This window comes from Canis lupus, chromosome 3 (genome assembly GCF_048164855.1).
Source record: "Canis lupus baileyi chromosome 3, mCanLup2.hap1, whole genome shotgun sequence".
Classification (NCBI taxonomy): domain Eukaryota; kingdom Metazoa; phylum Chordata; class Mammalia; order Carnivora; family Canidae; genus Canis; species Canis lupus.
The window spans coordinates 24,423,425-24,449,816 of NC_132840.1; the positions used below are offsets into that span (position 1 = coordinate 24,423,425).

General features: G+C 57.9%; 4 protein-coding genes and 1 long non-coding RNA gene across 17 annotated transcripts in view; 1 reads left to right on the forward strand and 4 right to left on the reverse strand.

The window, feature by feature from the left end:
• GALNS (galactosamine (N-acetyl)-6-sulfatase) overlaps positions 1-8,090 on the reverse strand; it is a 28,672-nt gene extending 20,582 nt beyond the window's left edge. The window contains exons 1-4 of the mRNA XM_072819582.1: positions 7,921-8,090; positions 1,644-1,767; positions 1,081-1,155; positions 534-636 (exon numbers count right to left, since the gene is read on the reverse strand). Coding sequence (XP_072675683.1) covers positions 534-636; positions 1,081-1,155; positions 1,644-1,767; positions 7,921-8,037 — 419 coding nt within the window. The 5' untranslated portion in view covers positions 8,038-8,090. The remainder of the gene's footprint in view (positions 1-533; positions 637-1,080; positions 1,156-1,643; positions 1,768-7,920) is intronic.
• Positions 6,510-7,813, reverse strand: LOC140630063 (uncharacterized). The gene is made up of 2 exons (XR_012027863.1): positions 7,561-7,813; positions 6,510-6,696 (listed from the first exon to the last, which is right to left on the reverse strand). It is a non-coding gene; the product is annotated as an uncharacterized lncRNA (long non-coding RNA).
• Positions 8,060-11,471, forward strand: TRAPPC2L (trafficking protein particle complex subunit 2L). Of its 7 annotated transcripts, none has more exons than XM_072819587.1 (5): positions 8,060-8,224; positions 9,062-9,250; positions 10,039-10,167; positions 10,306-10,385; positions 11,261-11,471. In XM_072819587.1, the coding sequence occupies exons 1-5, from the start codon at positions 8,192-8,194 to the stop codon at positions 11,304-11,306; spliced, it is 477 nt and encodes a 158-aa protein (XP_072675688.1). In that variant the 5' UTR covers positions 8,060-8,191; the 3' UTR covers positions 11,307-11,471. The 7 variants fall into 7 exon arrangements, with proteins under 7 accessions (XP_072675688.1, XP_072675689.1, XP_072675691.1 ...); XM_072819588.1 differs by having other exon boundaries at positions 10,072-10,167; XM_072819590.1 differs by having other exon boundaries at positions 9,062-9,234; positions 10,080-10,167.
• Positions 11,472-14,147: 2,676 nt separating this feature from the next.
• PABPN1L (PABPN1 like, cytoplasmic) lies at positions 14,148-16,260 on the reverse strand. Its single transcript, XM_072813319.1, is given in 6 exon segments — positions 14,148-14,773; positions 15,155-15,213; positions 15,349-15,496; positions 15,776-15,965; positions 15,967-16,007; positions 16,186-16,260. Coding segments are annotated over 6 exon segments (714 nt in total). The 3' UTR covers positions 14,148-14,572.
• A 2,056-nt stretch (positions 16,261-18,316) lies between these two features.
• The window catches only part of CBFA2T3 (CBFA2/RUNX1 partner transcriptional co-repressor 3), a 91,602-nt gene continuing 83,526 nt past the window's right edge, over positions 18,317-26,392 (reverse strand). For all 7 annotated transcript variants that reach the window (XM_072819577.1, XM_072819580.1, XM_072819579.1 and 4 more), the window contains 2 exons: positions 25,761-25,951; positions 18,317-24,456 (listed from right to left, as the gene is read on the reverse strand). In XM_072819577.1, the coding sequence (XP_072675678.1) occupies positions 24,157-24,456; positions 25,761-25,951 (491 nt within the window). In that variant the 3' untranslated portion in view covers positions 18,317-24,156. The remainder of the gene's footprint in view (positions 24,457-25,760; positions 25,952-26,392) is intronic.

Below are 26,392 nucleotides of genomic sequence, written 5' to 3' on the forward strand. Positions count from 1 at the left end.
AAAAGGGAGGGGAGAATGTGTGTCCTTCACATCTGTCCTCTGGGGATGCACCCCTGGAGATCCCTTGGGCAGTAAGAGAGACACTGTTGGACCTCTCATGACGGCATTCACAGCATACACACACTGTGAGCTTCTGTGGTCACGACAGACCACAGGGTCCTGGTGATCCTGCACCGAGGGCCTGTCCCTCACCTCCTGGCTGCTTCTTCACTTCCCCACCCAAGCACTGTGTGTGCTGACAAGCTGTGCCCTCCTCCATGACGGATGTGCAATCACGGAGACTGGTGACACCATGGCAGCAGGCAGCACAGGGCGGGCGCAGAGCAGGGCTAGGTGCTGGGTGAACAGGACAGCGGGTTTGCCACAGATGTCCCAGGCCGGCAACAGGCAGTTCCAACAGCATGGCCATGGCAGCTCTTAAAGGAGCGCTTGAGACCTCTCCACGGGCCTGGAATGCAGACTCGTGTTCCCAGCACATAGCCCCGTCTGCAAGTGTGGAGCCACTATCCCCGTGGGGGCACATTGGGACTCACCATTTGCCCACAATCTTGCTGACATAGCCGGCCTCCTTCAGCAGCTCAGGCAGCACGTGCTCCTGGTCTGGGATGCCACCCACGATCTCCTGCGGTGTGTAGGCTGCAAGAGCAATGTGGCACATGTGCCACACGCACACACGGACTGGGGCCCTCTGCTCCCTACTCTTCTCTTCAAGGGCTACCTGAAATTCCTGGAGCAGAACCGTCCTGGGGACAGGATGGCAGCAGGGAAGGAGCAGCGAGTGCTGCTCGTCCAGGCTGTCCTTGTCACAGCAGCATCCAGGGAGGACATTGGGTTCTGTACTGAGTCCAGCACTAACCCTGCCATCCTCTCTATTCACTTACAATTCACTGTTTTTGATGGAAGTCCTATGATCTGTTCTAAATGACAAGCTACAACCCAAACAGAGCCTTTGACCCCAGGTAATGACTTGGCCCTCACTGAGTTGGCCTGCAGAAGCAAGGTCACATGTGAGAATGGTGACAGACACCCCTCCCTCCCTGGCCTCCCGTGCCACAGGCACTGCCTGTGTGGACTGTGTACCATTTCTGGCGTGCCTGTTGGTGGTGTAGAAGCCATTGCGGATGGGTAGGCGTCCAGTGAGCAGAGCTGCCCGTGCTGCATGGAGGAAACAGAAACGTCCCACGCTAGACTCTTGGCCAGCTCTGCAACGCTCCTACTCCTGCTGGCTTCTCCAGAGTGAGAGCCTGGCAGGCAGAGCATCTGGCACAGCAGCTCCCATGCGCAGCCCCCGCCCCAGCCTTCCTTCTCTTTGGGGTGGGGTGCACAGAAGTCGTCTCCCCAGCAGAAGTGTTTGTCCTAGAGGAGGGGGCGTTTGCCCTGAACCACCCACAGCCATTCCTCTCTAGGAAAGGAGGCACCACAGACATGACTTCTACCTCCAAGCCCTTTATGGGCTCCATGCCCCTGGCAGCTTGTGACACACGGAGCCCAGGTGCTCCCAAGCGCTGGGGCCCCAGTGGGAAAGGGTTAGGGCCCCCCATTCCTGCCCGGCAGCCTTTCTGGGTGCTCTGCTTAGAAGAAAGACAGGTGGAGGCCGAGTCCTGGTTCCCACTCCTTATGCTCACGGGCCAGCCCCAACTTACATGGCGAGCACAGGGGGTTGGCTGAGTAGAAGCTTGGAAAAAGCATCCCTTCTGCAGCCATCCGGTCCAAATTCGGGGTCTCTCTAGAAGGTTCTCCATATATCCCCAGATCGCCCCACCCCATCTGCAGAAGAGAGCACGGAGAGGTGGAACTAATGTCCTTCCATCTTGGGGGAGATGTGAGAGAAAAGCCCCATGAGTGCAGAGGTCCCAGAATACCCCAGGACTTGGCATGGGCACGTGGAGCACTGTTAGCCAGCTTGGCCTCAGCCCTGGATGCCACTGCCTCAGGCTCCCGGAGAATTGGCAACTCAGAATACGAACCCACAGACCATATACAGAAGCAAGACCTCTTATGTCTATTGGTAAACTGAGATTTGAAAACACGCGGTAACACTCCCCACCGAGCTACACATAGCGTTATTCCACAACTGGGCCGTTCCACTCCCTGTTCTACCCATGAGAAAAGGAAACGAGCACCATGAGCAACGCACGAACTCCATGAGCGTCCATGGTGGCATGACTGACGGCCCAGAGGAAATGCACCGAGTGTCCGTCAACTGCTCGGCAGACGCAGGTTGTGATCTACCCACGCAGTATGGCAGAGCATCCACTCAGAACCCGTGCAGGGCCTTGTATTTGGAAACACAGGTGCAGGGGCATCTGGCTGGCTCAGTCAGTTACACGTCTGACTGTTAATCTCAGTTCAGGTCTTGATCTCAGGGTTGTGGGTTCAAGTCCTCTGTTGGGCTCTAAGCTGGTGGAGCCTACTTTAAAAAAAAGAAAACAAAAGGAGGGATGCCTGGGTGTCTCAGCAGCTGGGCACCTGCCTTTGGCTCAGGGCTTGATCCTGCGGTCCTGGGGTTGGGTCCACACTGGGCTCCCTGTATGGAGCCTGTTTCTCCCTCTGCCTCTGTTTCTCATGAATAAATAAATAAAATCTTTTAAAAAAATAAAGAAAAAACAAAAGGAACTGCCGTGCCATCAGCTAAACGAAGACTCGCTGGATAAAGACAAGCCCCAAAGCCAACAACTGCTGTGCGCTGATAACACGGAGAGGCCAGGACGCAGATGCAGGGTAGCCGTGGGAGGGCAGAGTGGTCGGGGGCACCCAGAGCACACTAGGAGCCAGCGGGGCTGGAGGTGGCAGGCAGTACCCACCTCCTGAGCCTCAGGGGGAACCAGCTCTGCTGTCACCCTGACTTCAGACATAGCTCCAGAGCTGGGGAGGAAAGACTCCTATGGATGGTGAGTGGTGATGCCTCAGGACCCACACACACACATGGGAGTGCACTGGAGCACACGGGAATGCGGCTCTACTGGGGAAGCAGTGAAGCACCTACACACCAGGAAGCCCAGGAAGCCGGCGCTGTGGGGTTCCGTTTGCACAAAGGGCCACAGCAGGCAGGTCCAGAGGGTCAGGAGGTACATCGTGGGAAGCAGCTTCTTCTGGGGCTGCTGGATACAACCTGCAGGGGACTGTGTGTGGCTGCACAGTGCGCAGGGCCCACAGGACACCAGGACCTGCTCATCTGAGCCAGCGAACCACCTACATAGTGGCCATGTCCCCACACTGCTGTCAGAGAAGTACCAGCCCCTGCAGGCCCCCGCCGGCTCTTCTGACCCACTGAGTCCTGGTAAATTAGCCAGCAAGAGGTCCCTTTGGCCTTTCAGTTCTGGATTCCTTTCTTTCTTTTTTTTTTTTTTTTCTGGATTCCTTTCAACATGGTTTATTCTGAAGTCACTGAAATGGTTTTTCTGTTTGGCAGCCACAGGAGCTAGAATGGAATAAGCCCCCGGGAGAGATGTGGCCACAGGAGAACAGCGGCTGAGCCCAGGGGCAGAACAGGGACATCAGGAGTGTGCTGAGGCCTCACACAAAGTTGCATATTCTGGGACAGGGCTCACAGGGTGCACCCACGGACCCAGCAGCCCCCAGTGCAGGCAGTGGGCACAGGGGACTCACTTCCCTTCCTGGGCTCTGCCTTTCTTCCCTAGAACTTTGAGGCTTATTGAGCACTGCAGGGGCCACTGGCTGTGAGGGGTGATCACAGGCCTCAGGCTCAGTGCTGATCCACAACACCATCTACAACACCATCCACAACACCAAGGACAGGCACTGGCTCTGGCAGCTTAGGCTGGGGTCCCCGCAGGAGCCGCTTCTGTGCAGCCCAAATTCCCACTCCTCCCACCCCAACATTGTGAGGGTGCTATTCCCCACTTGTGCTGCACTGCTAAGGGCCCCGGCGCCTAGGCTCTGGGAAGTGGGCTTCTATCCTCTGCTCAGCCCCGTTGGCTGTGGAGAAAGGCAGTCTCCACCAAGGAGACTGTTCTGAGTATCTGCGAACCTTATTCAGCACACATGTGTGGGGTCCTGTGTGGTCCTGAGCACACACCCAGGAACGGTGGGATAGTGGGTGCCAGCTGGGAAAGCCCTGTCATGCAGGCCCCTGACTTGCCCCCATGAGCCCGGCTCAGGGGGGCAACCACGCCATCAAGGGAGTCACCCTGTGTCTGAGCCTGGAGGGTGTGGGTGGGTGCGGGGGCCTCTGCTGGGCCCTGGCCTGTTTACTCAGGAGAGCCAGGGCTTCTATTTTTGCCCGAGTGTGTTTTGAGTGTGTTTTCATCGTCTGTCTCCCTAAAGTCCTAACTGACCTGTGTCTGCGGACCAGGACAGAGGTCCTGTGGACTGGTTTGCATTTCAGCTGTCATCAACCCCATAACCACAAGGGGGAACTTCCCCGTTGGCTGTTCCGGTTTCTTGCTGCCTCACGTGGGGCGCCCGGGAGGGGGTGGGGGCCCCCCACAAAACTTCCCTTGAGAAAGACACTCCCCATGCTGGTCATGCACCACTCCTCAGGATCCCGTGGCCTGAACCAACACCTTCAACAGAAGTACTGTCACCTGTATACACCTGCATCTTCCAGGGGCCCCAACCAAAAGGCAGAAAGAAATAGTAGGAAAGTTCATGTACTCTAACCCAGTCTACCCAAAATATGATCATCTCAACACAACTTCCACGGGAAACACTCTCGACACTGGGAAGGAAGCTGGGAGCTAGCTGGTTGTGCTCTCTGCTGTCATGGGGGGGGAGTGTTGTGGGGGGAGAGCAGGGATCTGAAAGGCTTTGAGAAGCCCACATAGTGACATAGGCATATGCGTCCAGGACGTGATGCAAAGCTTCCCTGGCAGCTGTGGGGACGGGATCTCCTAAGGAGGCACACCTGCTTCACAAGCAGTCCCTCTATGAGCAAGCATGTAAGATGAAAGAGAAGTATGGTCAGTGTCATCCCCACCCAGTGGAACCACGGTAGATTTCTGGATCTTTCAGGATCACCCGAGAACCCCATACATAACAAGAAATTGTTATTTTACTGATGAAGTTACAAAGTGAGAAATCTTACATTTTCTTGAACTAAGTCTTTGAAACCTGAGTGTCTCACATGCAGCACTCCTCTGTGCTGACCAGCCAAGACTGGCTAGCAACCATGTGAGGCTTGTGGTCTGGGTGCAAGGGCTCCCATGAGGCTCTTCACTGGCCTTTTTGGGGAAACACCTCTGACACTGTGGGGGTGTCCACACCAACTGCTTCTTCATCTTCTCACAATCCAGTCCACCACCACCCCATCCACCAGGAGCTGGCATGAGAACGCAGAGGTCAGGTTTCGGTGCCAAACACTGGCTCTCTGCAGACGCCAGCCCCAAGTCCTGTGACTCTATAATTCTTCCAATGGAACCCAGTGCAGAGTTTGAATTCATGACCCTGTGATGAAGACCTGAACTGAGATCAAGAGTCAGACGCTCAACTGACTGAGCTCCCCAGGCACCCCATCCCACCTCTGTACTTCTTCCTTTTATTTTTAAAAAGATTTTATTTATTTATTCATGAGAGATACAGACAGAAAAGAAGAGACACAGGCAGAGGGAGAAGCAGGCTCCCTACAGAGAACCCAATGCAGGACTCAATCCCAGGACCGCAGGATCACGCCCTGAGCCAAAGGCAGATGCCCAACTGCTGACCCACCCAGGCATACCCGGCCTCTGTACTTCTTTTTTTTTTTTTTTTTTTAAATATTTATTTATTTATTTATGATAGTCACACACACACACAGAGAGAGAGAGAGAGGCAGAGACACAGGCAGAGGGAGAAGCAGGCTCCATGCACCGGGAGCCCGACGTGGGATTCGATCCCGGGTCTCCAGGATCACGCCCTGGGCCAAAGGCAGGCGCCAAACCGCTGCGCCACCCAGGGATCCCCCGGCCTCTGTACTTCTGATGGAGCTCCACAATTTACTGTGACGGCTCCCAGAACCCAGGAATGTGCCGTATTTCCTATTACCAACTTGTCAGAAAGGACGTGACTCAGGAACAGCAGACTGAACAGATGCCCAGGGTGATGTGTGGCTGGGGGAAGTATCCCCAGCACCTCTGTGAGTTGACCAATCTGGGTTTCGTGGAGGTTTCAAGACAGATACAGGACTGATTAAATCACTGGCCATTGGTGATGGACTCAAATTCCAGCCCCTTGGCCTTCCCTGGAGGGCAGGGCCATGCTGGAAACTCTCTAACCATGCCCCAGCCTCTCTACTGACCTGTCCTGAAATACCCAAGGGGCTCAGCTACCAGCCGAGTCACACCCAAGCACTGTCATCACCATGGGTCCTTCCGTGGGTTTGAGGAGCATGTACCCAGACAGGTGAGAGGACCTGAGAGGTGTCCAGGCCTGCCCTCTGTGCTCTGCTTTACCCTGACACCTTATACTAACTTCACTCCCAGCTTCTGTGTGATAGAAGTTCTGGAATCTAGGTGAGGTTTGGTGGGGTGAGGTCTGGAGCCGACGACCAAGAAAGAATTCTTGAGATGTCCTTGGTGTAAAATGGTGGTTTTATTAAAGCATGGGGGGATCCCGGGGTGGCGCAGCGGTTTGGCGCATGCCTTTGGCCCAGGGCGCGATCCTGGAGACCTGGGATCGAATCCCACATCGGGCTCCCAATGCATGGAGCCTGCTTCTCCCTCTGCCTGTGTCTCTGCCTCTCTCTCTCTCTCTCTGTAACTATCATAAATAAATAAAAAAAATTTATTAAAGCATGGGGACAGGACCCGTGGGCAGGAAGAGCTGCTGCCCTGGGCCTGTGAGGGGAGGCTGATTATATACCTGGGAGTTGGGAGGAGTTTGAGGATAGTGTACCGTCTAAGGAATTTTGGAAGCAAGGTTTCCAGGACCTCGAGGGAGATAGCTATTGTTGGGAAAAGGTCACTTATTACTGTCTAATAAAACCTTAGTCATAAGACCCTTCAGATGTATATCAGTGGGCTATGTCCTCGGAGGATGATTGCCAACACATATGTTGGGGGTTTAGAGATAAAGGAAATTTCTAAAGGAATTTTTATGTTAAAGTAGATTTACAGGCTCCTGGGGATTGGGCTAAGATTGCCTTCTGCCCACGGTGACCATCGAGGCAAAATATGAACATCGAGGCAGTTGAGTCTGTAGAGGAATATCACTCTGCCTGTTTCGAGCACTTGTCAATGTGCATTGTCCTCAGCTAGTCCTCTGTTCCCCTCACCATGTGGATAAAGAGCACAGGTGACAAAGTCACAAGGAGACAAATGAACAGCTCAGTCCCCCGCCAGGCATCCTGTTGACCTGGCAGGGCCGATCCACCAGTGTGACCAGTGTGACCACACGCCTGGGGCTGCACGCTCACCCCGCAGCCAACACTCCTTCTAGTTCGATTCTTCCCAGACTAAAAAAACTCTGATCTATGGCCAGAATTAGCCAGCCTGAGCAGCCTGACCAGGCAGACAGGAACAGCCCCAGGCAAGGCAGTCCTGGAGGCTAAAAGCAGAGAACGATGACTTCAGGGCAAGCGGGCCAGGGTCCTGGTCACTCTGCACCCCTTCCCGCCCCGCTTACCGGGGGCAGTGCCGGAGGGGGCACGGCAAGGTGACCAAGGGTGCTGGGGAACTGGTCTGGGCCACCCCTCTGTCCTTTCAGGGTGCCAGACACAGAACAGACAGGTGTCACTCCCTGGGCGGCTGACCTGACCACCCTAGTTGGCCTGAGGAAGGTGCCGATGGCAGGGCCAGGTTCTACGGTCACCCGGCGGGCTCCCTCGAGTCCTCCCCTGAGGCCCTACTCCAGCCCCCACCTACGACCCTCCCCCACTCACGGCCTTCCCCACAGGCTGACCCCACGCCCCTCACCACCCCACGGCTAGGCCCCCGCCCGCCCCCCTCGGCCCGCCCCGGGACCCCGACCGGCGGCTGCACTCACGTCGTCCATAAGCAGGAGCAGGATGTTGGGAGGCTGGGGGGCGCCCGCAGCCCCGAGCCCCGCGGCGCTCAGCACCAGCAGCAGCCGCCATCTGGTCGCCGCGGCAACCGGCGCCATAGCAACCGCGCGCGGAGCCCCGAAGCCCCGGCAGGCGGCGGGAACCGGCGGGCGCGCGGCGGCTGCTCCTGCGGGGCCTGGCGGGGCGGGGCGGGGCGGGGCGGCCACGTGACTGGCGGCGGGGTCACGTGACGCGGCCGGCCGGGCCTTCAAGATGGCGGTGTGCGTGGCGGTGATCGCCAAGGAGGTGCGTCCGCGGGCGGGCGGGCGGGGGGCTGCGGGACCCCTGCCCAGGCGCCCCTCGCTCCCGCCTCCGCCCCCCGCCCTGCCCTGCGGGCTCCGCCGGAACCGGCTTGGGGGGCTCGCGGCGCCGAGGTGGCCGGGGGCGGGGCGGAGGGAGGCGGCGGCGGGGGGCCGTGTATGCGGCTGCTGGAGCGTCGGCCCCGGGTCCCCGCTGGCCTGTCCCCGGGGGTCCGCGGGCCCCGAGCCTCGCTGGCCGCTCGCACAACGTCCTGGCTCCCTGCGCACGACCGCCCGGCGGCCAGCGTCCGTCTCCCCCTCCTCCCCGCTCCGGCAGCCCCGGTGCGGACACCTGAGCAGGACGTGGCCCGCGCCGGCCCCAATCTCCGGTGGCTTCTCCTCGCCTTAGGGCAATGGCAGAGTAACTTAGGGGCCCCATCCCCTCGGAGTTACCTAGCTCCCCTGACGCCTGGGCCTTTGCGCCGGGAAGCCCCCTCCCTCTCTTCCCCGCTGCCTCCTCTTGCGCTGGCCCCTCTAGATGTCATTTCCCCCAGAAAACTGTTTCTGATTCCTAAGACAGCCGAGCACCGTCCACACGGTTTCCTTGTGCCCGAAGCGACCGTGTCCTTCTGTGTCTTGTGTAGCATGAGGCTCAGGAGGCGGTCCTTGTGGAAGATGTTCCACTCTGGAGGATAGGCAGTGGGTTTAAGAGAATGAGAGTGTGTTCCTGTGGCTAATTGGCTCTTGGCCAGTCCTCCGGCCTGAGTGCTCTGGAGCCTCATCCTCGTGGCCTGTGCACCCAGGATGGGTTCTTGGCGCTTCAATTCGGCATCCTTTCTTGCAGAATTATCCTCTTTACATCCGCAGCATCCCCACGGAGAATGAACTGAAATTCCACTACATGGTGCACACGTCCCTGGATGTGGTGGACGAGAAGATCTCTGCCATGGGGAAGGCCTTGGTGGACCAGAGGGAGCTGTACCTGGGCCTGCTGTACCCCACAGAGGACTACAAGGTGTATCCTTCACACCAGGTGGGGGCCTGCCAGTGGGTGGTCTCTATCTGCGGGCTTTCATACTGGAGATTCCACCTCCAGCTTCTAGGTGTACTGTAGGATCAGGTGACCTGGAAAGACAGAACTTTCAGCTAACGGAATTATGGCAGCTTGAGACTAATTAAGACTTCACATCCTTTTTTCCTTTAATTAGGAGGGTGGGGGGAACACTGAGGAAAGCGGGGGCATGAATTCCCTGGAGACATGTGGCAGTCTGCACCTGTCCCTTGTGTGGATTGCTTTCCGTACTCTGTCAGCAGGGCCACTGCCTCTGAGCAAGGGCAGCCGTTCTGGTTCTGTCCCAGGCCCAGCCCCACAGGCCACCGTAAAAACTTGACCGGTCTTTTGAGACAAATGGCATGAAACCCATGGAGTTTGAAGACAGCTCCACGAGTAGTTATGTCACCTGCTTGGGAACCACTGTTCTTCCAGATAAAGTGGACTTTCATGGCTTGGGTGTCTTAGGCAGCGACTGCCTGATGCTTGGGACTCTGGTTTTGCAGTTAGAACTGCTGGGCCAGGAAGCTGGGGTGCCCCAGGGTCTGGGCAGGTGGGCCCCAGAGCTTAAGTCAGAACAAGGTTTAGCTGCCTGCCCTCTGATCCTCATGTGAACAAAAACAAGGAAGTGTACAATCCATCTGGTGTGGCCCGTGAGGTCCTCCTGGTGTTGTGGGACAGGTCCAGCCTGGGGCTGGGGTGGGGGGCATGCACAGATGGCCCTCTACTCACACCCCCTCCATGGTGATGCCATTTTTGTGCTGTCACAGAGTCCCTGTGTTGAAAGCACATTCCCTAACCAGCTCTGCAGGTATGGCTACGTGACCAACTCCAAGGTGAAGTTTGTCATGGTGGTAGATTCCTCCAACACGGCGCTTCGAGACAACGAGATCCGCAGTGTAAGCACAAGGGGTCTGTGGGCTCTGCCTGGGCCTGTGTGTATTCTCTTTTTCACATTGTTTTCAAATGCTGAGAAGTCAAAAATTGGGCAGTAGGCGTGTGTACCCGTGGACTGACACCACTGGCTCTTGTCTCAGATGTTCCGGAAGCTGCACAATTCCTACACAGATGTGATGTGCAACCCCTTCTACAATCCTGGGGACCGCATTCATTCTAGGTGAGTTGACTGCTGTGTATGGACCCTGCCTTGCTGAGAGCCATGGTTCTGAACGTGAGGGAGGGAAGGTCTGTTCAGGTGACAGACATTGTTTCTCTAAGGAGTAATACTGAAGCAGCAGAACCTCATTTTCCTAATGAATTCTTGTGTGGATGTCCAACATATGAAACAGACAGAGGACACACACTGTGCTCTCTCGATTTCCCAGGTATGCCCTGTAAGCTCTAGGGCCTCCACAGAACCCAGCAAAGGCCCAGGCATGTTGCAGAACCTTTGTGAGAAAACGTCCTCCTATTGCTGTCCACTTTGTTTTTGACATTGATCTTGGATGGTCAGGAAATCCTTGGATGGTCAGGAAATCCCACCCACACAGTTCTCCTCTGATAGATACAGATGTGATATTGGGATCTCACAAAGATCCTTTATAACAAGTGTTCATGAGCACATGTTCCAAATCTCCTGGGAATTCCCTATATTCCTCGATGTGGGGCCCTGCAGTGACCCAAGCCAGGCCTTTCCCATGGCACCTTTCCTCTGTCATGACGCTGTGTCTCATTTCATCCTGGGCACCATATGAGAGAAGCAGGTGCTGGTATGGTGAATCCTATGTCTCCCAGGCTGTGCAGGACAGGGACAGCCACCAGCCACAGCCTCTCTACCCTTCTCTGGAGATCAGCTGGAGATCCAGCTGGGATCTTCACACAGGCCATGAGGAGGCACGAGAGTTAGATTCTCACTGCCGGGGTGGCAGGGCGCTGGCCTCATGATGAGTGTACATGACTGTGGAAAGTCCCAGTCCCGGGACGTGGATGGTGCTACGGAGCCTGGCACTGCCGGCAGTGCTGCTTCTCCGATGGCTCGGTTTCTCTCTGCAGGGCCTTCGACAGCATGGTGACATCCATGATGATCCAGGTGTGCTGAGCATGAGCTGTGCTGCCGGTGCTGGAGGAGAAGTGCTGTTGACATAACCGTATTGTTGATACAGATATTTATTATCACTTGCCTATTCTCAAGTGTCACAGACGTGCTGCTGGGGGCAAAGCCTCAGGCACAGTGCGTGCAGACTAAAGGTCTTCTGAGATTGGATTTGGTCTTTTCCCTGTGTCTGCAGAGGGTCTGAATGAGGAGAGTGTAGTGTGGGACGCTCCAGGATGGTGCACAGGTTGGAGGCTGGACAGAGCGGGGAGCTGTTGTCCCCACAAGGCATGAAGGAGCAGGGGGGTAGGTGAGAGAGCCCACAGAGCTCCGGGCCCTAAAGAGGCTACCGCTGCAGGATGGGGAGTGGGTGGGGGGGAACACAGAGGGAGGTACAGAGGGACTCTGTACTCTGGCCTCTGCCCTGGCAGGGTGGTGTGTCAGGCCTCCCTGAGGCCAGAGCCAGATCTCGATACCCCCAGCCCCTCAGCACAGCCCACACCTCCCCCTGCAGGGAGGGGCCTTCATGTTTCCAGTCTTGGTCTGGCCTCCAGAGGACACCTCCCAGAGCCAGGGAGCTGTGACTCCGCGTGTTTATTGCCTCTTGCTTTCTGAGGATGGAGTGAGCAAGCCCCAGAGCCTTCTACCTCCGTCACTGGTTAGTGCACAGCAGTTGTGAGGAGGCCCTCTGCTTACCTGCTTCCTCTTCAGGTCCCCGAGCAAGCTGGGATGGAGGGGTTACATGGGGGAGCTGATAGGATTAGATTTCTGCATTCTGCTTCCCCAGAGGCCTGCTCAGCTAAGTCCAGGTGACTGTCTTCTGGGATTGGGTGGCCCAGGCTCGAGTAGCTTTTGTTATTTGGCAACATGGCCAGTGAAGTGGGAGAGGCCACCAGCAGGTCTGAGCCCCACCACGCGGTCTGCTCTGTGGTGTCCTTAGCACACTGGCTTCGAGTACTGTGCCGCAACACAGCTGCGAATCCCTTCTTTCCCTTCTCGGGCACCTCTGAGCCTGACAAGGGGAGGGCATCTGGGACCCCCTGCGGAACCAGGATGGAAGCTGTGTACCTTTGCATCACTTTCCCTTCCCTTCCTGTCTAAGGAACGTGGGATTCGTTTTTGAAATTCATAAGTAGAAGGAGAAAATCAGTCAGGAGTGGGTATTGACACAAGTCCCAGCACCCCATCTCCCACAGCAGGCAAATTGGAAGACTGCCTAGAGCAGGACTGAGAAACACCTGCACACAGGCACTGGTTCTGATGCCACCTGCACACTTCTGGTTGAGCCTTTGGCAGTGAATGCTCCTGCCTGAGTAGTGGCTGTGGTAGTGCCTGCAAGTTGCTGACTTGCTTCCTTACTGACAAAGCCACAGTGTTATTAGGTACAATTGACTAGACAGAAGATGTTTCCCACTCTCCGGTAGCACAGAATGGTAGGTAGTTATGGCATGTAAGTGGATGGTGTTGAGTGGAATTTGCGGGGAAGATACTTTGAAGGGGGATTCAGTTAGCAGTTGGAGTATCCTTCCTTCATCTTTTCCTTTCTTCCTGCCTGGGTCTTGGATGTGATGGCTAGAGCTAAGGCAGCCCTCTTGAGAGCATGAAGAAAAGCTTTATCCCCCCAAGGATGGGGAGGAGAAAGCCAGAAGAAACATGAGTTTTGCTGACATAGCTCTGGACTCCTTACAGTCAGCACTTTGTAGAGGAAAATAAACTGCTGACTTGTTGAAGCCGTCATTTGGGTTTTTCTGTAGGTGCAGCTAGACCACCCTTAAATGTGCTCTATGTTCAGGAGTTTTGACATCCTTAGGTAGCATCCCCCCATTTAAAGCCTGAGAAAACCAGCTCTGTGCTGGGAAGGAGAGCATACTACAGGTCCAGCGAGGATGTGGGGTGTGGGGTGTCTGCCTCAGAGGGACTGCCTGCTGGACTTCTGTCAAGGGCTAGGCGCTCAAGGTGCATGCTCTCCCATGGTGCCTCACTGGTGTGTGTGTCACTCACTGTGGGGGCAGCCATACCCCGGAGGGCCACCAGACCTGGTTGGCAAACGCAGTTTTGCTATAGCGCCTCGTGGAGTGGGAAGGTGGCTACTGGCTGAAAACCGGGGCCGGCCTGGGGCTGGGGTCTGAGACCCGGGATGGGCCGTTCACTGTCAGGCTTGCACCCGAGATAGAGGTGAATAAAGGGGAGGCCTGTTGTGTGCTTGTAAAATTGGTTCAAATTTAACTTATGCTTTACCATTAAGACACATTTCTCCTTTTCTTTAAAAGACTTGGAGAGCCCCGAGTGGCACAGGAGTGCGGGCCGACCTCCTGCCCCGCCTCACCCCGTCCCTGCCCCCAGGGTGCCCCGCTTCTTGGGGGACGTGTGGCTCCAACCCGGCCCAACTCTGGAGATCGCATCCTCCCTTCAATACGGCGAATACCACGGAGAGAACCTGCCACGGCCCCTGCAGGGTTGAGGGGGAGAGGGGAACGTGAGCCCGAGCCCGGGGGTCTGGACGCGGGGCCGCGCACCTGAGTGGATGCCTGCTCCGCCCCCAAGGCGCCTTCCCGGCCCCGCCCTCCCGAGGCCCCGCCCACCGGCTCCGCCCCTGTCGTTTGAAGCGGGCCCCGCTCTGGAGGCTGCTGAGGGGCAATGGTTGTCCTCTGGCGTGGGGCTGGCCTCGCAAGCCTCCACGGTCGGTGGAGCTGATCCCTGGCAAGTTGGTCCTTTGGGCAGCACCTGGAGCCGAAGGCTGAGTCCGTCTAAGACACCTGTTCTCCTGGGCGCACAGGGCTAACACTGCCTCCTGGAGGCTCACAGGCAGGTGTGCACAGGCCCCAGTGCCCATCAGCCCTTGCAGCAGTAATTACAACCCGAAGCTCCTGGGCGTCGGCCCCTGACCTGTTCTCAACCTTCTCAAAATTCTCACTCAGACCTGAACTGTCCAGCCACAGGCATAGTCAGGCGACGTGCCCCTGCCAACCCAACATGCCCCAGGGGTCCAGCTGGGGAGGAGAGCCTCTCCCCAGTGCCATATCCAGTTGAAACTCGCTGGGCCCTGAGGCACCACCACCCTGCCCCCGCTGCCCCAAGGATGTGCCCAGTGCACCTCCACTTGGTGGGGGGTGGAGAAGAGTCTCAGGTTCCCTCCACCTGTGTGTCCCAGCTCCTCAGGGATGAATGGGTTAATGTGGAGGTGGTCAGAGCACACACCTTGATGACTCGGCCTCGGAAGATGCTCTGGTCCAGCTCCACTGCAGCCTGGGCTGAGCTCTTGGCCGCAAACTCTATGTAGGCGTAGCTGGGGTGGTTGGGCAGGGCCGGTGAGGGCCACCCCAGGGCACCCAGCCTCCCCACCCTGCTGCCTGGCTGGCACTGACCCCTTGGGGGTGTCCGGAGAACTTGTCGCATAGGATGGTGACCCGGTGCACCTCCCCACAGGGGTTGAAGTAGGCTTCCAGCTCCTCAGCTGTGCTCCCGTAATCCACCTGCCACAGATATGGCCCTGATGTTGGGGGGCTCCTGTGGAGGCCTGGCCCCCTCACCCCTGCTGGGTGTGGGCTAGGGACAGAGACCGCATTCTTCCTGTGTCAGACGCCCCTCTACATAGGTCTGTTCTGTCCAGAGAACGTGTTTCCAGAGTGGCCAAGTGGAGATTCCACGTGGAAATCCCGAATCCCAGCTCATGCTGAGAAAGTCCAGTGCTGGAGGACATGGGGCCCTTGGTCTGTCTTGGGGCAGCCCTCCCCCAGCCAGGTCCCCTGCCGTCTGGCTCCTCCCTCCTGAAGCTGTGTCCCTTTCTTTAATCCTCAAGGCTGAGAGGGGGTGGTAGGTCCCCATTTGGTCTCCTCCCTGACTTAATTGCCCACGTAGATGGATCTGTGGTCCGACTCCACCTTCCCCGTGGGGGTCCTTGGGCAGGGGCTACCTATGGGGGAGGGGGGTGCTCAGGACAAGAGGTCTCCCGACAGGCTAGTGAAGAGCAAGGGGACTCAGAGCTGTGTGCCTGGGGACTCATGGCCTCCCCACCAGGGAAGGGTCGGCCTGGCCTGCCGGCTCCTGCCTGCCTCGGGGCTCAGCAGCAGCCTGGCCAGTGTGGCCCCTGCGCCCTCTGCACCCTCCTCCTCCCCTGCCTGGCCCTGCGCCCCAGGTGTCTCCAGCCTGTGGGCCTGCTCCATGGCCCACAGCTTCAGTCTGATGGCTTCCAGCTCCTGCCAGCACGACCCCACATTGAGCCTAGAGGCAGGACAGCCCCCAGGCACCTTTCGAGGGAGGGGAGAGGGAACCAGGCCTGACCCTGTCTGTGCTCAGTGTCACCGGCCCCATGGGGACCTGCTGCAGGGGCAGGGAAGGCCCGTGGACTCTGGCCATCCTCCCCAGCCTGCAGGGGTGGGCATACCGCAGGGACAGTGGCCACCGGCCCCTCTGAATCTGTGCCCGAGTGTCTGAGGTCCCTGGCCAGCCTCCTCTGGGCTTCAAGAGGGCGTTACCTGCTCAGGCACCTGTTGCTCAGCCAAGTCCTTCCCCTCCAACAGAGACAGGGGGAAGCTTGCATCTTCCAGGTCTTCCTCAGCTTTCCATGGCTTCTTCTCCTTCCTGTCCCCGCCCCCTGGTGCCAGAGGGGTCTTCTCCACTTGGCTCCAGGCCCCTCAGCCCTGGGCTTCAGGGTCCGTGGAAACTCTGCAGCCAGGCCTCAGTCAAGGGTGGGAAGAGAGAGCATGGCTGAGGAAGGGCCACATGAGCAGATCTGGACCTGCCTCGCTCACCTCCACTCCGACACCTGCCTTCCCCTGCCCTCCCCCGGGGGTTTTAAGCTCCTCTGCAGTCCAGCTGCTCCCACTAGAGCGCTTAAAAGGCTTCCCGCTGGGCTGACTTCCAGGCCCTGGCCCTGTTTCCTCACCCAGGCAGACACCCCCAGGACACTTGAGGAGAGAGGAGTGAGCTGAGGCAGATCCCGCCGGCCCTCCACCTGCATGAGTGCCTCGCTCACAGTGCCCCCTGCTCAGTGTCCAGTCACAGAGTCACAGGTAGGATAGGATGGCAGGCCATGGATAGGATGACATGGGCATAAGTGAATGAAACAAGTGTGCAGAGGCAGGAGATATGGCACCTGGGATCAGGGCAGACCTCCTGGAGGAGGTGGCGTTTGGGCTACCCTAGAGGGACTGGCCAGGCAGGGCAGGGGCAGAGGATGATGTGGGCTGCGGGAGGAGCATGAGTGAAGACCTGGAGGGGTAAGGGTGTGTGCCACAGACAGGAGCCCGTGGTCTGGGTAGGATAGGGTCCATCCCTCTTCTTGACACCCCTTCATTGATTCCCCAGGAATTGCCTCTCGTACCCTCGTTCTGGACCAGATGGTAGGTGGGAACCACTTATGAAGCCGGGGCCCTGCTCTGACTACGGGTCATAAAGGTCGAGTCAGGTGCAGATCTATAATGGACACGGGAGGCCTGAAGGCCACTTACAAAGTCCCCCGCTTCCATGCCAGTGTCTGCTCCTCACCTCTGCCCCGGGAGGGCAGCTGTGGGCCTGTGTCCCCGCGTGGCCTTGTTACCATCTGTCTCCATTGGAGTGGGAGCAGCCGCTCTGGCTGGCCTCAGCCTGGTTCAGCTTTGGGGCTGTTGCTTCATGTTTATGGAGAGGTCCTCTGGGCATGCTGCCCCCCCTCTAGGCCACAGCTGGGGAGGTCCACGCTGGGCCCGTTGGGGTCTCTTCCCTGGGGATTTGGATGGGCGATGAGCCGCATCTTACAAGGAGCTGGCCGCTGAGCCCTGGGCCTGGGACAGTCTCTCTTCCCACTGGGGCAGGACAAGGGAGCATTTGTGGCTGCTGCTCTGGCCTCGGAAGCTGTGCTCCCTACCCCCCTCCCGGTGGAGTCTCTGGTCCTGGAACTGGGAGACTTGCCCCTCGAGGCTGCTGCTCCTCCGGCACCACGCTTCTTGCCCACCACACCCACTCTGCACCCGTGTCCTCACAGCCCCATGCACTTACATGGGCGTGACTCCAGGGGGCCCTATTGCTACTGCTGTTTCCAGGAAGCCTCCTCATTGCTCCTCCTTCCTCTTAGGGCCACAGCACCAGGCTTCCCCCCGGTCTACCCTGGCAGGTCACAGTGCCTCAAGGGCAGCGAGCATGTCTGCACGGAGGACAGGACCTCGGCCCCATGTGGGCTGGGTGAGAAGGGCAGTGCGGCCTCTGCCTATAGTCCCTGTGGCACGAGGGGGTCAGGTCCTTTGCCTCCTGCGGGTCTGAGGCCCCAGGGAGGGCCTCTGGCCTGGGCCCTTCCCTCCATTCCATGTGGGAGGCAGAACACCACGGTGGCTGCGGCCAAGCCAAGAGCCGGCTGGACTCAGGCCGGGCCCCCTGCCAGCCTCCCTCTGAGCTCAGGCCTCTGCAATGGAAAAACGCTGTCACCCTGCTCTCTGCTGAGAGTGCTGACACACCAGGCCAGCCGCCTGGCTTGAGGACAGACCTGCCCCCATGCTGGCCTTTCCAATGACGCCGTTCAGAATACATCATGTTCCAAGCCTGGGCCCAAGTATTAATAATACCCCTTCCTCCCAGGGGCTGCCAGCAAAGCAGGGGCGCCAAGTCCTGGGCATCTGAATCTGGCGAGGACCTGCTCTGGGAGCCAGGACACCACGGCTGCGACACCCTGGCTCCTAGGGATCAAGGTGTCCCTTCCCTGAGTGTCCTTCCTTAGGGTCTTGTGGGAGGTACCTGGCCCTGCCACAGGCAGTAGGCCTTGACGTCCTGGAAGCCATGGGTGTCACCTGGGGCTCAGGGTCATCCAGGTCACCTTGGAGACACAGCCTTTGAAAGTCCACCCTACTTGCCAAGAACATAGGAGGCTGTGGGTGAAATTTCCACTCACACCCCAACTCAGGTCACCCATTTGTTCACCGCCCTCCCATGGGGCAGGGCCTTGTCTCTCTTGCATGGCCCCGAGAAAGCCCCACATATACGGTGAATGACCACATGAGATGCGGCTTTGCTGCGGTCACGTGGAACCAAGGAGAGGCACAGCCCCATGATGGCAAACGTTGGCTTTATTACACAACACAGATAATAGACGTGACCTGAATCATGACGTCTTACAGCACCCAGGTCAAAGGGGGACACGCAACAGGGACGGCATGCCATGGGTGCCCCAGTGCTAAGGAAAACCCGTCACAGGAAAACAAACCAATACTCGCTCCAGCTCCCTTTGGGGAGGTATAAAAAGAGAAGAGGAGGAAAAATCCATCCAATCCCCACGAGGCCATGCATGGCCGAGCCCTGGGCCTATTCCCTGGAAGGCCAGCCTGGCTGGGCTCCCTCATCCCGCTGGACAACAAGGGTGACCACTGCCCCCATTCTAATATTTAAAAAACAGGCTCTAATTTGAGTCCAGATGTTGTATGACTGCTAGAAGGGGTCTCTGGGGCGGCACTCCAGGAGCCAGCTGAATTGAAACAAAAGCAATAGAAACCTGCAAGATGGAGTTTCCCAGAACTGTGGAGACCAGATACGCACTGTTGCAGGCGCTGGGCTCCCTGGGCCTTACCCAAGAGGTGGATGGACGAGAAAAGCTGATGTGCCTCCCCTCCCAATCTAGCTCGTGTTCTGCTTTCTCCTCCAGTCCTGCTAGCAGGACCATCATCTGGGGGCTTTGCTCCCAGCCCCATTTTGGAAGATAACATGTGGCAGGGAGCCTGAGGCTAGGAAGTGCTGGGAAATCCTCTAGTGTCCAAAGAACAGCTCCTGCCATCAACCAAATTCAGCTTGCACGGGATAGCTGTTCCTACAGCTATCCAGAGCTCTAAAGGGCTGATTTCCAGAGACTGATAGCCCAGGATGGATGATGGGAGCAAGTCGTGAACCCCCTGGGAAGAAGAGTTCCAGGAGCACTGGGTTCTTTCTCCCTTCTCCCCATCCTTTCCTGAAGACACCTCCTCCGGGCAATGACCCCTGGAGACAAGGACAGGACACCCACAATGTTGGGGTCTTGCCAGGGAATGTGCTCACCCTGACTGGTGGCCCTGGTCACAGGGCCCCTGAGCAGGTGTGTGGGCCATCTCCCAATGAGCACTCCTGGCCCATGGCCACCACACTTGCCAGGCGAACCCAGACTGGCCAAAGCTGTTGCTAGGACATCGGTCCAATTGACTCACAATGCCTGCAGCAGAGCTTTATCTGTTCCTGGAGCAGGCCTGGACCAATGGTTGAGGCATGGGAGGAGGCCGGCTAAGCCCACAGGCAGATTCCTTCAGGGCAGTTAAGGTCATGGGAAGACCCAAGATGCTATTGTAGCTTTGGAACACTGGAGGACTTGGTGATGCTACTCTGGGCTCAGTGGATGGGGAGGCGGGTAGGATGGACAGACTGAACATGGCTGTGTGAGACTGGAGAACAGATGGACAGATCCACGCATGCTGTGTTTGGAGGTAGATGGTGGAGAGACGGGTGATTAGGTGAAAGTTTGAATGGGGGAGGGTGGAATCAAGTGATAGCTGGGATAGAATAATGGTTGGCAGATAGATGGGTGGGTGTTTGGCTGAATGAGTGAATTGATGGGTGGGTGGATAGATGAGTGGATATATGGATGAACAGATGGATGCACAGTTGGATGGGTAGATTTGTGGATAGATGGGAGGGTGGAGGGATGGGTCGATGGATAGGTGGATGGATGGGTGGGTGGGTGGATGAGTGGGTAGGTTGATGGGTGGAAGACGGGTGGATGGATGGATGGATGGATGGATGGATGGGAGGGTGGATAAATGGATGGATAGGTGGATGGGTGGATGGATGGATGGACCGATGGATAGGTGGACAGATGGATCGGTGCATAGATAGACGAGTGGGTGGTTGGATGGATGGAAGGATGGGTGGATGGATGGGTAGATATGTGGATGGGTGGGTGAATGGATGGATGGATTGATGGATGGCCAGACAGATGATGGATTGGTCAGAAGGGTGAGCTGATGAAATAAAAGAATGGAAAAACAATTATAGGTTGGCGGCGGGTGGGGGGGGATATGCAGAATAACAACCAGACATGCTGGCTAGACTAAGGTGGAAGGCAGGATGAGTGGATGACAGTGAAGGGGCTTTGGTGTCATTTTGAAGATATATTTGGGAAAGTTGGCAAAAGGAGAAAGTCAGGGCCTGTCCTGATCCCTTTGTACCATGTCATTAAGATGAAACCAAAACCAGTATTTCCCAGCCTCTCCCCTGCTGCTGAACCTCTAGAGGCCTGGATGAGTGGCCCCACCTGTGGAGCCCATGGGGCAGTCTCTTGTCAGAGCACTTGGCTCCTCTCATCCTGGCCTGACCCTCCTGGACCCCAAGGCTATCTCCATCTTTCCTCTTTGTCCCTGGTAACACCCACGTCTTCCCTTTGGTCCCAGTGAGCTGTGGGAATGAGGACCCCCTATTCAGATGGCGTTTGGGGTGTGTCAGCCTGTTCACGTGTGGAAGGAGGCGGTGGTCTTTGTAGAGAACACTCTGCAGACACAACCTGGGGATGGTGACCTGTCCTAAAGGAAAGGCTACCTGGGTCCAGGGCAGGATGGGAAGCAAGAAGATAGAGGAGGGTGTGGGAAAGGTTGAGGGGTCACACGCTGGGGGTTGGGAGAGCCTAGGGTGCCAGCACCCTTCTCGTTATTCCCCCGACTGTGCACCATACGTGACTTGGCTCTGGACCAGGGAGCTCTGCCTTCCTGCAGTAGCTTTGGTCTAAGGATGGGAAAAGAGCCCTTTTGGTTTGATTTACAGGGAGGGAGGCTCTATGAGCAGCCGCCTTTCCCTGAGCATTTGGGTCACTTGTGTGTCTAACCTGGTGGTGGCCAGCGGGAGGGAGAGCCTTGCACACTGCACTGCTGGCCAATGGTTCACAAGCTCTGGAAGGTAGCAGAGAGCAGGAGGCTAGGCCCCCCTTCTGGGGATCCCCTCTGTGTGAGAAAAGCAGGTGTATACTCCACATTTATGCCACCAGCCTATCTCCTGACGCAGAAACTCGCCCTCAGCCCTTCCCCAAGGCTATTGGTTCTGCTGTGAGGTCTTTGGCCGAATGGGGCCTGAGCATGGTGATGGACAGGAACACCGGCTCCCCAAACCCAGACAAGCTCCCACGCCCTCCTCAGGCTTCCCTGGGTGAGAGGAGCTGCCGGGCACTTGTGGACACAGCACTTCCCAGGACATCCCCCTCCTGCTGGCTCAGTCCTCTGCTTCTCTGCTTCAGCACTGCAAGCCCTCCACCCGACCTGGCTGCCATACCCCGACCCTGCCACGCTCTCTGCCTGCCGGCAGGGGCTCCATCCATCAGCCTGTGGGCAGCTCTTTGTGCCAGGCTGCTGCAGCCCCCTGGGCATGGATGTGGGAACCACACTGGAAAAAATGGCCTTTTGTAGCTGCCCTGAGGGTGACCTGTTTCTAACAGCGAGGGTGGGAGGGGCAGCCCTGGGCTGGACTGTTAGCCTGGGGTATGGCAGGGAGACAGGCTGGCAGGGCACAGCAGCGGGTTCCAGCTGAAGGCTCCTCCATGCCTCGGCCCGGTCCTGACGCCAGGGACACGAGTCATCGGGGCCTTGGACCTGCTCACCCAGATCCGCGGTATACCCAGGACAGGCACCCTTTGGACACCGCCATTCACCAGCACAACCTTGGAGGAGACAGTCCAAGGGCACCCGCCTCTAAGATGCGCGTTCCAAACTGTTTTTGCAGGTTCACTGAGAGCATGAGACAAAGAGCAGCCTGAGAGACACGACAGGCGGGTGGGCTTCCAGTGTCCGGTTGGGAGCCCAAATCCCAAACTGGTCCTTGCTTTTCTGAAACCCACAAAGCAAACCTCTGTGGGGAGCACAGCCCTGGGACTGGAGCTGGTGGGTGTTTCTGGAGGATAACATAGGTCTGTCTGGACTTTCAGGATCGGGTTCCACCTCGAGGCAGGATTCGGAACGGCGCCCAGTCTGCAGTGCCAGTTAGAATCCTTCCTCTCAGGACCCAACAAGGAATTCCTACAGTTCTGGAAAAATTACAGCAATCATACAAACCCACTGCTCCCTGCGGGACCACAGTTCAGATTTCTTTGAAAATCTACTTCCTAAGCTTTATATACTTTCGCGGTTTCTCTCTTTTTTTATTTGGCAAACATCCCTTCTTTATTATCATCACCATGAATATCATTATTTGGACCTCTGCAAGGACTATGTACATTCACATTAGCATATACTATTGACCTCTTCCTCTCAGCGGGGCCCCCAGGAGCCCCGGTTTCAGTAGCTGATCACTCCCCGTATTGCACGGCTGCCCTGGTAATCCCTCACAGCAATGTGGGGAAATGCTAGGGCGAGGGGCCGCGTCTGCTGTGGATCCTCCCACAGGGCACACGCCAGGGCTTCCTTACTCCTTCATTTCCTCCAGGTGAGGTGAGGGTACAGGGCTGGGGGGTGGGGGGGTGGTCCGAGAGCCTGAGTCCCCCAGGAGCAGCTGGCAGGAACCGCGGGCCTCCCTGCCATAGCTGGCTGAGTTCGTCCACCAAGGCTGGTAAGGGCAGATCACTTCTGCTGGAAGCTTTCCTGCTGTTTCTGCACCCGGTGGAGGGAGGAGCGAGGGGACAGATGCAGGGGGGTGGGGGGGGTGGGCAGCGTGCGGCCCCGAGGGTGGGAGGAGAGGTAGAGGAGGAGGCACAGAGCCATAGCACCTACATGGCCTGGCTGCTGTCTCCTGGAGCTCTGAGAAGCAGTCAAGAACAACCCGAAAGATTGTCACAGTTTTGTTCCAGAGAGATTCTCTCCCGGGCAGGACACATTAGCGCTTTGTCACAAGTGGCAAACACGCGACGTGGTGACAGTTCATGGAGGTGTGAGGACAGACGGGGCAGCCCCCTGCACACAGGGACACAGGATGCGCACGCACATGGGCAGGGCACCCTCCCTTGCGCCAGCAGTCATGGCAGAGAAACACACGTTCCTTCTCGTTGAGTGAAACCCCCCCAACCCCAAAGTCCCCACACCCCAAACACAGATCAAAGCAAGAGAGCAGGACAACACCTGAACAGATCCAAGAAGGGAGGAAAACCGTGGACGAGATACTTTGGCAGTGACAAAACCATTTTGGATTTTGACTTCTTGTGTTTGCTTTTTGGATTTCCTTTGGAGCAGAGGTGTGTCCGGCGTCCTTGGCTGGCTAGCTGGCAAGGTAGTTTACAGGTATGCTTTCTTTCTTTTTTTTTTTTAAAAAAAAAAAAAAAAAACTTTTTGGATTTCTACTTAAAGCCAAAGAGTTTGACACTAAAGGAAAAAAAATCTGGAAAATGTTTCTTGAGTTGGAAATTGAAGTCTTTCTTACCATCTTCACTGCGTTGGCCACATGCCCCTGGGGTGGCGCTGGGCCACAGCGGCTCAGACCTCCAGCAGTTAAGATGTGAATTTCCGTTTCCCTTTTTCATCAGGAAGGGGACAAAACCCCCCTTTCCTTGTCCACTTCTGAGTATGTCTGTTCCACAAAACCCCCCAAAATGTTTCACTGAGAATATAAGCCACCAAACAGATTTTTTCAGTAAAGAGAAAGTATACGAGAGTCAGAAAGACAGAAAAACGGGAGCGTGAGTGGGAAGGGGCCAGGCGGAGGAGGGACAGGCCGGTCACGCTCAGGCCACTGCTCCTTCGGCTAAAGCTCAGTGGGGGGCTCTGAGGACGCTTGGAGCGGTCACGGCGTGAGACCGTCAGGTAGCTGAGGAAGTTGCGTTGATGCAGTTTTTGTTGGTTCTGTTTACTTTTGGAGAGAAGCAGTAGCAGCAGTGGCTCCCAGAGCCGGGGCAGCGTCCGGCAGGCTGGGGGGGCCAGAGGGGCCAGAGGGTGTGGCCTCCATGGGCCGGGGCGGTGGGGGGTCAGCGGGGCGCGGCGTCCAGGGGCCCAGGTGGGCCGGGGGAGCCGGGGCGGGACGGGCCCGCGGAGCTGGCCTCGCTGGGGCTGGCGGCTCCTGCGGGCAGGCAGGGGCCCAGGCTGGCCGTGGCGTCGGGCTGTGCAGGCCCCGGGTCGGCCACGGCGGCCGCGGGGCCCTGCAGGCTCTGGCCACACACATGGTGGTGCTTCTCCCAGTCCCGGTGCTGGCAGAAGGAGCCGCAGTAGCGCGCCGCGTTGCAGCCGCTGCACGTCTCACTGGCCTTGCGCCCGCAGTTCCAGCAGCTCTGGGGGAAGGGGACACGGTCAGGGGGTGCGGGGGGCCACGGGGCAGATGCTGGGCCTCGTCCCCCAGGTGCCTGGCCTGGCCGCAGACATACCCGCTCTGCTCGGCCACGGCGTCACGGAGCAAGCAGAGAATGGCCCTGACTCGCCACAGCTCGTGGGCGGCTCTCTGTGGCCACAGACACCGGACAGCACTGTGGGGTCCCCAGGAGGGAAGGCAGCCACGGCCCAGCCCCCTCCTCTCTTCCGGGAAGCCCTCCCGGCTCACCTGGGCTCCAACCTCAGAACATGGTGGCCCTAGCCTGATAAAGACTGCCAGGCTCCCACGTGGGGGACACAGCCAGGCCTGCTGCAGGCACCCTCTGTCCCCGCCATCAGGCCTCTGCCCCCTTTCTGTGGAACGAGTGGTAACATCGGCCACCCATGGGAGCACAGGGTGAGCAGGGATACAGGGGGAGACCCGAGCTGGCAGCCAGGCTGAGGGACAGGGAGCCCACGCCCTCCCCGGGAGGAAGGCCCCTTGTCTAGGCGGCCCCCAAAGCCTCCTGGGCCTCCTGGCTCACTCTGCTCGGCCACCCTGGCCTCCCTGTGGTCCTCACTCTGCCAGGGGTGCTCCATCCTGGCCGCTCCCTTCTTGCAGTGACACAGCTCCCCCAGATTCTGCCTGGCTCACTCGTCCTGCTCTGGCACCTGCCCTGGCACCTGCCTCTGTGAGGTCTGCTTGCTCTGACCTGCCCGCTTCTCTGGAGCTGTGTCTGCTGAAGCAGCTGGTGCAGACGCACGAGTGGACCATCGGGGGGGGCCAGGCACACACAAACCAGGGGTTTTGGAGACGTGACCCTTTCCAAAGGACACTTCTAGGAGCCCTGCGGAAAAGCTCTCTCCCTCTCCCTGACTCCTCTGACATGTGAGTCCTCTTTGGATGAGGAGGAAAGGAACCAGCTGCCTCGCTGGGCTGGACATCCCTGGCCTCCAGATGCCCAGGTACCAGCACGACCACAACGCTCATGCCCTGCTGTGCACGTGTGTGCCAGAGCCAAGGCGGCACTTTAAATGCCACCTGGGGTCTCCTCACGCCTTGTGCCACCCACGGGTTAGCGAGAACACGGGCTGCAGCGCATGCCAGCCTAGCTCTGAACGATGGTCATGTCTTCCTCAGGCACTGTCTAGAGCCAGCCACGTACCCCAGCATCAGGACCCACTTTGCCAGCTGCCCATGGGTGGGATGCTGGGAGGCCACAGAGTGAGGGTTTGGGGCCTGATCTGCAGGCTGGGGACAGGGTTGGGGGTGGGTGGGGGCCCCTACCTCGCTGGAGTCCTCCTGCTGGTTGATGACAGTCAGAGCGTCCTCTGAGGCCTGCCGCCGGGCTTCAGCCAAGGCCCGCTCCATCTTGGCACGTTCTGTGCTGATGAGCTCGTGGGCTTTTCGCTCGGCATCTGACACGGCTTTTTGCAGCTCAGACATCGCCTGCCGCTTCACCTCATTCACCGCCTCTTCTGCAAAGGACACACGGGCTATTGTCCCATGGCCTGGCCCAGCTGGGCCTCCTGGCATTGTGGGCGGGGCCTGTGCACCAGTGACCGGTCATGCAAGTGCAAGAACAGTTTTGGGGACATCTCCCAAGCCCGGGCCCTGCCTGAGTGTTCCCATACTTTAGTGTGCAGTGGCACTGTCCTGGACGGCGTGGCCAAGCCCACCCTGACTCAGGTTCCACAGGGAAGGCCCAAAAATCTGTAATCCTAACAGTTCCAAGTGATGCTGAAGCTGTTGGTGTCAGCACTGGGGCTGGTGGCACCCACGGGCAGAGGACCAGAGCTATAGTCTTCTGCCCCCTGTGGCCAATCTCGAAGCAGTCCAGGGGATGCCCCGTCTAGGGCTCTGCATTTTATCGCTCCCAAGCCCTCTGTCACCCACACTTGCCACCTCTGGCCTGCTCA